The sequence below is a fragment of the Morchella sextelata genome, assembly GCF_020137385.1.
Source record: "Morchella sextelata strain SCLS chromosome Unknown scls_15, whole genome shotgun sequence".
Taxonomy (NCBI): Eukaryota; Fungi; Ascomycota; class Pezizomycetes; order Pezizales; family Morchellaceae; genus Morchella; species Morchella sextelata.
In genome coordinates, this window is record NW_025408630.1 from 346,997 (window position 1) to 360,334 (window position 13,338).

The following is a 13,338-nucleotide window of genomic DNA, read 5'->3' on the forward strand; positions in this document are numbered from 1 at the left end:
AATCACCGGCATCACCAGTCTACCAAAATGTCTACCTTATCGCCCGAATTGGGCGAAAAGGCCCCCTCATCAGCTCGATTGTCTGTACCTCCTACTGATATCGAGTCCTCAGCAACATCTACCACTGAAAGTGTCATCAAAATCGAAGCACCGGCACCAGTTCGCACTGTAACTGGAGCAAAGGTACGGCAGAAACGTATCATTTCCTCGGGAGTCTAATACTAAATTTAAATTCTCTAGTGGTTCCTCTTGGTTCTTTCCGTTCTCTCCTCGACCTTTCTCTTTGCCCTCGACAACACCGTAGTCGCCGATATCCAAGCCTCAGTTATTGCTCGCTTCGGTGAGATTGAAAAACTCAGCTGGTTAGGTATCGCCTTCATCCTCGCTGGTTGCTCCACAATCCTCACCTGGTCCAAGGCCTACGGCACCTTCAATCCAAAATGGCTTTACATCAGCTCCGTTATTGTCTTTGAGGGAGGCAGCGCCCTATGTGGTGGTGCACCCAACATGAACGCCCTCATTATCGGAAGAGCCCTTGCCGGGGTTGGTGGTTCGGGTATGTACCTTGGGACATTAACGCTCCTGACTATCACGACTACTGTCCACGAAAGGCCGACCTATATCGGTCTCACGGGGCTTATGTGGGGTATTGGCACTGTCCTCGGCCCGGTTGTTGGTGGTGCTTTTGCAGAGAGCTCGGCGACATGGAGATGGGCGTTTTACATCAACCTCCTTATCGGTGCCGCCTTTGCACCTGTCTATTTTATGCTTCTTCCAGGCATCGACCCACACCCTGAGGTCACGGTTTTGGAACGTGTCAAGAAACTCGATTTCTTGGGAATTATACTCAATATTGGCTGGCTGTGCTGCATCATCATGGCTGTTAACTTTGGCGGAACAGTGTATGATTGGGATAGTGGTCAGATTATAGCATTGTTTGTTGTCGGTGGTGTGTTGATTGTTGTGTTTGCTATCACGCAGTCACTATGTGTGTTTACGACTGTGGAGGATAGGGTGTTCCCGGTGCAGTTTGTAACCAGGCCATTCATGTGTCTCTTGTTTGCCATGATGGCTTCTGCTGGAACTGCAATCTTTGTAAGCCGATCATTGACCTTGTTCTTCTCCGAGTTCATTCTAACGGTACGCGGCAGATTCCAACATACTACATCCCACTTTTCTTTCAATTCGTAAAAGGCGACAGTCCCCTTGACGCAGCAGTGCGTCTCCTCCCGTTCATTTTGATCCTCGTATTCTTCTGCATCGTCAACGGTGCCGGGATGACCAAAACGGGCTACTACATGCCCTGGTACCTCCTCGGCGGCATTGGCGTCATTATCGGCGGTGCCCTCATGTGTAAGTCCTTCCTCTACCTGCTCTCTCTCTCTCCCTCTCTCCCACTAACATTCGACCTACAGCCGTCGTCTCCGAGTCCACTAGCGTTGCTGAAATTTATGGGTACACTATTCTTATCGGCTTCGGCGCCGGCTGCTTCATTCAAGCCAGTTTCTCCGTCGCGCAGGCCAAGGTAGAACCCAATGAAGTGCCGCTCACCGTCGGTTTCATATCCCTTGCACAGTCATTCGGTATCGTGATAGCGCTCGCAATCTCAGGGTCGGTGTTCCTGAATGAGGCATTTAGCGGTATGACCGATATCCTGCCGGGGGTGCCGAGGGATACAGTGAAGGGCGCTATTGCCGGAGCTGGTAGTGCATTCTTTGAGAGCTTAGATGAGAGTAAGAGGGGCGAGGTGCTTCATGCCATCATAGAGGCGATGGGCAAGACTTATATCTTAGTTATCGTGGCGGGGGCGGTGGTGACTGTGGGGTCGATCTTTATGCCGGTATGTATTCCCCGCTTTAATTTGGATCAGGTTTGGATTTGTGCTAATCAATGTGTGGTGTATAGAGAGAGAAATTATTCTTGGAGGCGGGACATGTTGGTTAAGCTGCTCCCAGTTAATATTATTTAGCGGGCTTTGTGACGGTTATAGAGCGATTGATCTCCTGTCTAGATGTTTTCTCGTCGTTTATGTTTATGGTTATTGTCCAGACTTGGCTCGACGCCTTCTCATATTATTAATGTTTATCCGGTTTAGAAAATGCAATAAACACGTGGTGTTAGAAATATATATTACTTTACGAATAAACTCTAGAAAAGGCTGCATTAAGTGACAATTACATGAAGAACTCTAACTTAAGGTCTACAGCCAGTACGAATGTGATAGAATAGGAACCAACATTCCGGGTTCTTTCACCACTCATGTGACTTTAACTCGAGATCCAGCCATAAGAAACCTCACCAGACCCTTAAATAACAAATAAATTATCAATGATCAATCATTTGTCAGACCCTTTGGGTTGTATATACTTAATGAATTAATTAATCATCAGACCCTTGGGTACACAATTAGTGAATTATCAATCAATCAATCAATCAGACCCTTGGGTCAAAATCCAAAAACCGAGTGAGACCTCATGACGAAACCTCATGCCGTTCCATCACACGTTATCACTCGATCTGAGTTCACCACGCTTACTTAATCGCTTGTTCTCACACACTGGGTCGCGGTATCATGTTAGGAGAGGGTATATTTATACAGAGCTACCCAAATATACCCTCCGAATTGGGCTTATCCCGTCCAAGTAGTTATCGCCGGGCCCGCTATCCTGGGAAAACCCGAGAGAACGGCCGATATATGTATGAGCGGCAGTTGTAATTTATGTTGTCCTTAATATGGGCAGTGGGGTTTACTCGCTAAATACAGAATACCTAGAGTTTAGGGTCACTTTATACATGGGGGCCGTTTAATAGTAGAGCGGATTTATTCTCGACTGGTTGACCGATTGATCGATAGTATCGGGCTGTAAAATATCGTCGGCCGTGCGCGGAGTTACTTCCTCGGTCCGCTCTCCCACCCAGCCCGCAGTCTCACTATATTCTGCCGAATAAAGCACCGAATATAATCGCTTTTTTTTGGTACTGTGTTTATAGCGGGTAAAGGAATCTAGTGCGCCGTAACGATATATATGTTCCTTATGAATCAGTCTCTGGACAAGTACTTACATAGGTATATGCTCTTGATACAAATGCATGTAGCTGGTCCAGAAACAGCATACACGTCGAGTTTTCATTACCAAAACCAAGCGAGCTATAACACATGTAAATACATATAAATTATTATTTCTCTTGTTCCGACCCCCCAGTAATTTTCGGTACGCTAAGAGATTCCATTGTAGACGACACGTGGAGGACGCCGTGAGGGACGCTCTCTAAAAGACAACGTTCGGTGTCATCAAGGCTACCGTATATAGAACCCCGACGGTCATCCCGTCAGCACCATCGTCCCCTTTCTCCACTACATCATCTCCTTCAACCCTATTTTAAGAACATCTACACTGAAACAAGCTCTGACAGACAAGGCCTCGAAGATATCAAGCCACAATGACTTACCATGGAGGCAATCGTACAAATACATCGACTTTGCAAATCGAAGATCTGGCCTTCTCGGTACCGGCACTTGAAAGTCGATGGACACGAGACAAATCATCTTGAGACGATGTCTTGAAACCTTCCGGACGGATAAGAACAGGATCCGGGCAAGACAAGATCAGGCAAACTTGCCGCGACAAGTCTAGAGATAAGGCTCGATAAGCAAAACACACTAGTAATCCTCTCTCTTGTATTATTGACTCACATGAAAGGTTCTTCGACTGCTTAGATATCTATTCTTTCTTACCCTGTTCCTATTCAATCACAAGAATGCCAGAAGCGTCGACCAGATTGACGGGAGGAAGATGAAGCACAAGATTCATATACCAATGTGAGTTATTCTCTCCCGATAGGAAGGCTTGATATTTTGAAATACTGATCTCAGGTGTTCGACCTTAAGGTTCGGGATCTCAGGTAGTAATTAAGACCTACCAGGCCTTGTATCATTTGAACTCGGTCGCTAGTTAAGCTTACACCATCACCTCATGATGAGATAAACTACGCTGTAGCCGAACATGGTGGTTTATTCACAAGTTATACCTTTATTCTATTTCTATGTTGCTGCACAACTCTTATTCTTGATGATTGATATGGTACGTGGCGATATGCCAACAGAAGCCACGGCACAATAGTCTTTACCGAGTGATAACTTATGAAAGACGGAGCCAAGAATTCGACACGTACATACAATAGAACGCAACGTGCGATGCAACCAAACACAAAAAACTCCCGCCCCTGTCACTTCTACCACATGCTTAGGTAGAGCTGAAACGTGATGAGTTATTAATTTGGGTTGAGTGGCACAACATACAGTACCATCAAATCTACCCAGATATCTAATACCACACTTCTGCCCTGCAAGTATCCTCTAATCGAGAGGATCTGCCTTGTTGATCACACTCGATGTGGGGCGTGGAGATGTGCAGCCAGATGAGATATTAAGTCTAAGCATACGCGTTGGGCATTTGTGGAAGCATATGCTTGTGTTTCTAATCAACCAATGGTTTCATAATGAAACCTCTTCGTCCCGCCCCCACAAGCAGTTGCTCGGGAATAGAAGGGAACTTGCAGTGCAGTCTCTTTTCCCCACCCTGAGGTTAATTGACTCGGATCCGGATGGATTGATGCTAGTGACTGTGATTGGGAATAGGTATGTCGCCGTTTTCTAATGACGAGTGATAATTGGTGAGTACATTTACCGTGGGTGAAACTAAACTGCTGCTTGTCACTCGTTTAGGCACTGAATCAAGTGATATATTATTAGCAGAGATAAATAAAGGACGTTGGTGATTACCCGCCGTAATAATTAATTATAAGCCTCCTGCCTATCAGACTACTAACTATATGCGACTATCCCAGCCTTTTCTAAAGGGCGACGTGTAGTTATCGGTCAGGAATACTAAGAGCACTCACCCGCTTCAGGCAGGACGATCTAGTAACAGCCACATTACTTCTTTGGAACAGTACAGATCTTACCGTCCCAGTCCCGAAACTTTTAAACCCTCCATGCTGCCGATCCCGCGCCGCCGGCGATTACTGATTACCGTGCGGCATACCGAGAACATTTCCAGCCATCCGGGCTGGTTCTAAATAACGCCTCTGATCGATCTCCTCCGCATCCAATATTCTGAAACCCCCCCAACCATCCAGCCTACGACCTGCCAGCTGAAGCTTGCCACGCCGTCAACTAAAGCACTTTGGTTAGACAACATCACAATCACAGGTTAACAGTAGAGAACCGGCTACCGGCTCAGAAAGCCCTGATGTAAATCAACCTCTAATCCCAAAGATTAACAGATAACATTTGCTAGATGAGGGTAGAGTAGATAGGCAGAGGCCTACTGCTGCCGCTGTTAGTTTTCTGATTCCTATTCGATCCTAGAGGGGATAATTTTGCACCTATTCAACATTCAACATGCGCAGTTACACCCGCCCAGAAGAAAAAAATATTTGTGTGGCGCATAGCTGCATATCATGCTTACTCCTTAAAAAACACGCGGACGCGATTGATTGATGCGGTAAAATACGCTGCTGCGATAAGTAGGCCAAAAATTTCTTCTTTACGGCGCTCTACTGTAAACGCGGGGACGGACATGATGAACGGCCCATAATAAGCCGGTTCGTAGGCACCATACTCCACATACATACTTTCTCTTACTGTGCATGCTCTAACACAGGTGTATTAGAGCAGTTATGAGACCGGCTATGTATATGTAGGCACTCAGCAGGGTGTTCTTCAGCAGCCTGCAAAGACTATCCCGACCAAAGAAGAAAAGAAAAAAAAGTACCGGCGAAGATGAAACTCCAAAAGCCCCATGCAGTCCAGTCTGAAAGGCCACCTCTTCTGATCATCCATCCAACCCATAGCATCTCCCGCCCCCCTCAACCCCACCTCATGTTCTCTCCCTCCCTCCCCCACCACACCCCCACAGAGCCTCATCGTGCTGATCGGACGAACTTCGAAACACAACCCACCACACCCTTCTTCAATTCCAAACCACACCTCGGCAATCTCGCAGTACCCGATGCCATGGCATGGCACACAAGGCTGCTGTGGCGTTGCTGATATTCAGAGCCACCCACACCCTCATATGTCTAAGCCACACATACTGGGTTATGATCGCTGACCGACCGACCAAAACGTTCTTCACACACGGAGACGCCCCCCGCGGTACAGAAAAGAGGGGGTACGTTCTGAACGGTGGCATGACGCGTTCAAAAGTACGGTGAGTGAGGGGCACACAAGAACATAGCCCAGAGCCGCATCATCAGCACGTGATAGACTTCAAGGCTGATTGATCATGAGCTCATTGAGAACGTCTCAGATAAAAAAAAAAACCTGCTACCTAAGTAACTATTAGGGCAACTTAGAAGCGTGTGCTGTTTGGGGAGAAAGGTTAAAAAAAAAAAAAAAAAAAAAAAAATGGGCGCGCGCAACGGTCGCGGTTATGCACATATGGAAGGGGTGGATGGGAGGGGGGTCAATGATCGGAGGCCAGGCAGACAGAGATGTGCAGCCCCACAGTTGAGGTTATACCTGATTCTCTCACCCGCACCCAACTACATGTACCCAGCATAACACACACACTCACTAACATAACACAGGAAGATTACGAAAAAAAATTCTCCGAACATTCAACCCAGTTGATACCTTTTTATAATCCTCGTGCTTAACGAACCTTAAAAAATTCCAGTGAGCTGGGGGGCAGAGTTACAGAATGAACACTTCATTATCCCAACGCAACCTTGAAAACCCAGTCCGCCTCGAACCTGCAGCCTCTCTACCCCCCGCCCGTAAGAGGTTGTCACTTTCTTTCATCAGAGTGATGAAATGCCTTGGGGTACAATGAGGCATGCCACTCACTCATTCCAGAAGAGTCTAGACCTAGGCGTACAGCCTGAAGAGCCTCAACCGACCCACCGTCGAACTACTGAGCTATGTACACATGTACATACATACATACATGAACTACATCATCCAAGCTGCCTGCTGCCTACATTTTAAACTCAGGGTGTCCCCCTTATCCAGTTCGAAACGCTCATGAGGCAAATGACAGCTGCACGCCCTGAAAAAAATATGATATTTTTTTCTGCTCGTATAATAATAATAACAACTACCTAGACAGTACAGCTAGCCCCCATCTTCATGATTCATCACTCGGTACCACAAACCATGCTCATCCACTCGTTCAGAGACACGAAGGTGTCAGAACAGAAATAGGTGGGTCTTCAGCCAAAAAAAAACCTCTCCTCCCCCCGCTTGGTGGTGATGATGATGGAGGTTGGGGTTTGTTGTTGCTGCTGTCGCTGTCGCTGTTGTTGTGCATATGATCGTGCTCGAGGATCAAGGAAGTTAGCTTCAGTTCACCTGAGCACAGACTGATCGGATGGCCCTGCCTTCATCGCGAGTCTAATTCTCCTGTTGGGAGATAGCGTGCATATCGCTCATTGACACCTCACTCAACCTCTATTTTTTTCTCCCCCTTCGATCAGCTGCAAGTGTAGCCCCAAATGAAAAACAGAGCAGTTGTTAAGTTATATCGTCATTTTCGCCCCTGGGCTGGCTGGTCGTTATTGAGATTTCTTTGTATTTAATATAATTTTTTTATATATATTGTGTGTGCTCTATATACGTATCATATCATTTTTTTGGTTACTTGTACTTGTACTTTGTAGAATATTTTAGTTTCAATTTGAATTTTTTTTTCCGTGATTCAATTCATCCATGAAAAGCATATACAACCTTCTCCCAGCTCTTTTCTGTCTGTCCTCTTTCTTTCTCTCTTTCTCTCTCTCCCCCAATGTAGTCTATCTATCTGATAACCGACAAGTATGCCAATTTTCCTAAAACAGATGATATCGACCAACAACCACCCCCCCAGAGAGCAAAGCAAAGCCAAGAAAAGAAAACACGGAAATGTATTTTCACAATCTAATACTCGATCCCCTCGCTGTTCGCATCCCTCTGGTCCTCTTGGATCCGTGATGCAGAACAGTAACCTTGGGGAGAGAAAAGGAAAAAAGGAAAAAAATACTACAAAGGAAATAAAATAAAAAAAAACCCTCCCAAGATAAATGAACAAAAAAAAAGCATCGCTCATAAAATAAAATAGAAATAACCCCCATGAACAAAAAAGTTTAAAAATTCAAACCGACCCCCGGTAACGAATGAAAAGAAGCCAATAAAAAAAAAAGGATAGCAAGCCGACCACATGCAGAAAATGCGTCAGAAAAAAAAGCAAAACCCCGACCAATCCAATCCCGAGATCAAACCAAAAAAATGAAAGAATAAACATAGAAAGAAAATGAACTAAAAAAATAGCACAAAAAAGTTGACAAAGGAAAATCCTTAAAACCCATAAATGATTTTTTTCTCTGAATTTTTTTTTGTTTTCGAGGTCGTTTTCTTTCGCCGGTTGTTGTTGTTGTTTTCTCTGTGTAGTAGTCTATTGTCCGCCGTAGACATGTCTCCGTTGAAATCGTATATATTCACAAAAGAAAGTAGAGGTTTAAACAAAAAAAAAAGCTTCCACCACCCTCCGAGCCAAGCTTCAGTTGTCTAGAAGCCCAGCCGCCTGCCCATCCGCACCATGCCAATCCTGACCCACACCACGAAGCCCAACCACCGCTTCTTGAAACCGGGCCTCCTCTCCTTCCCGACACTCCACCTCTTCCCTCCAGTCCCGGTTCCCGCACTCTGAACTCTTGGCCTTCCACGCTCCTCTGTGCAGTCCTCCTCAAGCACCTTCTCGGGGAAGCTGTTTGGCAATTCGTCGTCGTCCCAGACCGTCCCCTTGCTGCCGTCCGAGTTGCCCCTTTCACGGCCTGAACACCTAGAAGTGGCACGTGATCTCTCTTCACCCTTGGCCTCTGAACGCCTACGCTTGCGTTCCCTCTTCTCCTCCTTCTTCTCCTCCTTGGCCTCCCAAGCCAGACGGGCTGCTGTAACAGACGCTGCAAATCCCGGTGACGGATCACGCACTGCACGGCGAGTTGTCTCGGATGATGTGCGGCCGATGCGTGACCTCATCAATGAGGGAGCTCTGCTGCCGGTTGGCGATGGTTGCTGGGGGATTGTTACGACCGACTCGAGCGTCGATGATCTGATGGGGGGAAGCTCCAATGGCGAGACGGGAGAGACCGGTGTAGTCAGGGTGCTAGTGCTGATACGTCGATTGTGCAGATCAGTCAAGCTGCTAGTGGGCAGCATTGGGGTGCTGCGTCCGCCCGTGTTCAGCTGTAAACTTGCTCTGATCGACCTACTGCCCCCACCACTTCCCTGCAGAACGTTACGGCGGGTTATGCTCTCATCATCAGACTCGTCGCTCGACTCGTTGGACGTGTTGTAGTGTGAAACCTCTGGCGTGTATGCACCGCGACGGGGGACCTGTCGCTTAGGGTGTGCAAAGGGTGCATTAACAAGCAACGGCGAGTTGCCGCTAGTGCCGGAAAAGTTGCGTCTGTGACGGTTGGAGTAGGGCGAATCCTCGTCAACCCCGCTTGAGTCGCCTGCGTTGTCAAAGATTCCCAATCCGACACCACCTGGGAGCCCCCCATCCGACCTTGACAGATCCAGCGAGTTCCCACGCGACGAGCCACTGACCTTCTTGAGCAGTGGCTTTATCTTGCCACGTGCCTTGTGAGCTGAGGTTGCCGAATGGTGGGGGTAGTACTGCTCCAGAGGCGGTGAGCCGGGGCCCGAGAAGAAGCCCTCGTCGATAACATCGTCTGCGAGCTGTTCAGATGATTTTTTGGCGTTGTCTGATCGGCTGCGCTTCAGTCTTGAGGCTGCCTTTGAGACGTGGCGGGCGGCAGCTAGTCCAGGGTTGAGGCGTGGTGAGGGCGAGGATGATGTTGAGATAATCGAAGGTGGGCCAGTCGAGCGATAAGCTGCTGTTGTGGGAACAGCAGATGTAGATGAGGGGTAGATGTAACCGGTCGCAAACGACGGAGGGGTTGTAGGAGGTTTCGCAGTTGTGGGCGAGATGGCGTGCGGATGCCGTGGGGGGTGGTACTGATGTGAAGGAACAGTAGACGAAGACATGGTTATTGTTGAAGGTTGTGAATATAGTTGTTGTTGTTGTTACAGACTCCTCCAGGTAGTTGGTGGTGCTGCTGGGTGGGGGGTTGTTGAAGGTGGAGGTTTTCGACAATATAAAGGAATCACAGATATAATGTAGGTAGACAGAAGGGGGAGGAGAGCCCCAGAGTTTGTATGAATACCAAGAACCTCGAAAGCGACTGACTGACTGACTGAAGCCTGGCTGACTGACGACGACAATAAAGGCGGAGCAAGCAGGGCAGACAACGGGGGAGAAGAGGGAACGAGGCCCCAAGGGAAATAATAGTAAATGACGAACCAAGCGGGCGGTCGCAGCAAATTGCTGTGGCTGCTCACTGTACCTTTCAAGTGATCTCAATGAGCCAAGAGAAATCCAAGAAAGCAGCAAAGGCACCCCTCAGATTTTAAGATCCCGGATACGTCCTCCGTGCGGTGCAGCTGCCGATCCGGTTTTCGCTCAATGCGACCAACGAACCGAGACGACCAAAACACTCGTCGACACTTTCCCTCTTTCTGCTGCTTTCGCAACAACAACCAAACGTTCTTGATCTTTCTGCTTGCTTGCTTGCACTGCTCTTGCTTGCTTGCTGTTGCTTGCTGATACTTTCTCAACAAACAATAACAAACACTCACACACGCGCTCACACACTCACACACTCACACAGAGAGGAAACACACAACCGAGAAATGCTCAGAGCACGCAGAGAAAAATAGCACCCCCTCTCCCAAAAATATTAAAAAAAACAAAACCAGTGGATAGCTCTTGTTTCCCCACCCCTTAATATTTTTTTTCCTTTTTCCCCCGCGCGGCGGTACCCGAAAAGGTAGGTGGGCTGAATGAAATAAACTAGGTATTTGCCTGCACAGAAGAATGCTGATTCGAGGAGTACTTGTGGCTTTCCTACTAAGAAGTGAAGAAGCCTATGCCCCAAATAAAATAAAATGTTCCTTAAAAGAGAAGCTGAAATGAGGCTGTAAAATCAAACAATAGAAATTGCTTAGTTAGCAAGGTGTAATTACGGGGTGTGTTTGATTTGATTCCCGAGTGGAGAAAGGTCATGGACTCATAGAAGGGCGGGGAAGAAGAAGGGAAGGGGGGGGTGGAGGGGGCTCAGATAATTACCAGCTGAAAGACCCATGAGACGATGCAGCTTGGATCTTCTGTAACAACGAGTCGCGATGAGATGAGGTGAGAAAATCAATTCCACGAAAGCTCTGAAAACCATCAAAAGTACTGCTGGGTTAGCAAGATACCAGCTAGAAAGTTCTGATCACGGAAGAAAGCGGAAGAAGGGGAGGAGGTATATAGAAAAGAGCAAAAAAAACACAAATCATGTTTCTTTTCTCTAATGGGGTCGTTGATTTTTCCTCAGGGCTCTCTCTTTTGGGTTAAGAGAGGGTGAAAAAAAAAAAGAGCTCACCTCTTGACTTGCTAGTTGGTTGCCGTGTGTAGCGGTAAGAGGTCAGTTGAGCTCCTGTTCCTGTGGTCCTATTGACTGATAGGTAAACACAGCCCTGTTCTCTTTCTCTTTCTCTTTCTCAACAACTTTATCTCCACACCACAAAATAATTAAAAAGAATTTAACAGCAAGAAAGCAGCCCTGTTCTTGTTCTTGATTCTTGGTCTCGCCTTTTTTAATTTCCTTGGCCCAGCCCTGGATATATGAGAACAGGAGGCAACAACTAAGATATAGTATATGGCGGGGGTTGGAATGGATAAGAAGTTAATGGGTTGAACGAGTGGGAAATGAGGCCGAGATAAGTAGATAGAAGGGATGATGGAAGAAGAGAAGAAAGTGGGGTGTCGGTAGGCCGGTTGATGGAACGAAGTGGGGAGTCGAGTTACTAGTGGTGAAAGGCTAGGAACTCCCGGGGAGAAATGAAGCAATCAAGAGAGCAAGTGTCCTTCTTGGTTGGATAGAGAAGATAGAGTGGGGTGGGAGAGAGAGAACGAACAATCGGTCTCTAAAGTAAAAGAATCGTTCAACAAGTGGTCACTCTTGCTTTCACTCTCTAACAACTCTCAATCACTTATCTGTGTTCTACCTCTCCCTTCGTTGAAAAAGCAAGGAAAGTGAAAAAAGGCAACTCTACGATGGAGACGGATATGAAGAAGCAACTCTTCTGGGAACACACGGGAACAAAACAGCCAAGTCTCCTCCTTCATGTAGGTACGCTGTACTGTGAAAGTGAGAGAGAGAGAGAACTGTGCATCGCTTCACGCATCGACAACAACACCTTGAACGATATGTGCTCAGTAGGGACATGTTTAGACACACTTTAACCCACCCCTCCCCTTCCCCTTCCTTCCTTCCTTCCTTTCCCTCCCCCTACGCTTTACCACTCGAGTTGCACCACTCCCTGGTTAGCTAGCCGAGCTGTCCACCACCACCACCCACTCAAGCTACCAACCTAACCCTACTGACATCTCCGCAGAACATATCTCCGTAGGGATTATTCGATGCAAGCTGTGCATGAGCATGAGCTTTCTTTCTCCGTTTCTATGAACAGTAACTACATCCTGAGATCATAGTGAACAACGTCGACGAGACTGGTTTAGAACTGCTCTCCCTCTCCTTCCCTTTCCTAAAGGGTAGAATTGTTCCACTCTAGAAGCCCTAGATCTCCTCCTCCTTACTCCACCAGTTAGTTGTAAGTACTACCTGCTGTCACCACAACCATACAATCGATCAATTGAACGACAGCCAACAAAACCGCCCATCGCCCCCCATCCCCTCCACAGCTCCACAATCACAATGTTCATCACGGATGTAGATACGTAGGGAGGTCTATTGTTCGATTGACTAGACCATAGGGACCCCCAATATCAATCATGCTGTCGTCAACACCTGATCATACTCTCGGGCTCATCTCCCCTCTCGAGCTCCTCCTCCTCCTTCCCCCACCTCTCCTCCTCCTTCTCCTCCTCCAATCACTCTTGTCGCGCGACTAGGAAAAAATAATTATTTTCATCTACATACACGTGCATGTATCCATCAACTGAGTACTTACTCTATATCAACTCCAAGTATATCTCCACTAAGCGCGTTGTTTACCACCCAATTCCCCCCCGGCCAGTATACCCCCACCACCTGCCTACATACCTGCTTGCCTGCCCGCCACCCACCCACTCACCCGTTTCGTTTCCCTCCCCAGTATACGCCATTCCCTGTTTGTCCACCATCCCCATCCCCATCCCATGGGTCCATTACCCCCCAACCCAAGCGACCACAGCTCTAACCCACAAACGCGTCCTGTGCACCCCGGCTCCGTGAGAAGCAGAACAT

General features: G+C 47.4%; 2 protein-coding genes across 2 annotated transcripts; one reads left to right on the forward strand and one right to left on the reverse strand.

Moving 5' to 3' along the window:
- Positions 1-27: 27 nt before the first annotated feature.
- On the forward strand, positions 28-1,944 carry H6S33_003416 (uncharacterized protein; the record flags this gene model as incomplete). Its single annotated transcript, XM_044835162.1, has 5 exons — positions 28-183; positions 241-1,095; positions 1,152-1,353; positions 1,416-1,840; positions 1,906-1,944. 5 exons carry the CDS (start codon positions 28-30, stop codon positions 1,942-1,944), a joined length of 1,677 nt encoding a protein of 558 aa, XP_044691777.1.
- Positions 1,945-8,548: 6,604 nt separating this feature from the next.
- On the reverse strand, positions 8,549-10,033 carry H6S33_003417 (uncharacterized protein; the record flags this gene model as incomplete). Its single annotated transcript, XM_044835163.1, has 1 exon — positions 8,549-10,033. One exon carries the CDS (start codon positions 10,031-10,033, stop codon positions 8,549-8,551), a length of 1,485 nt encoding a protein of 494 aa, XP_044691778.1.
- Between the last annotated feature and the right edge of the window lie 3,305 nt (positions 10,034-13,338).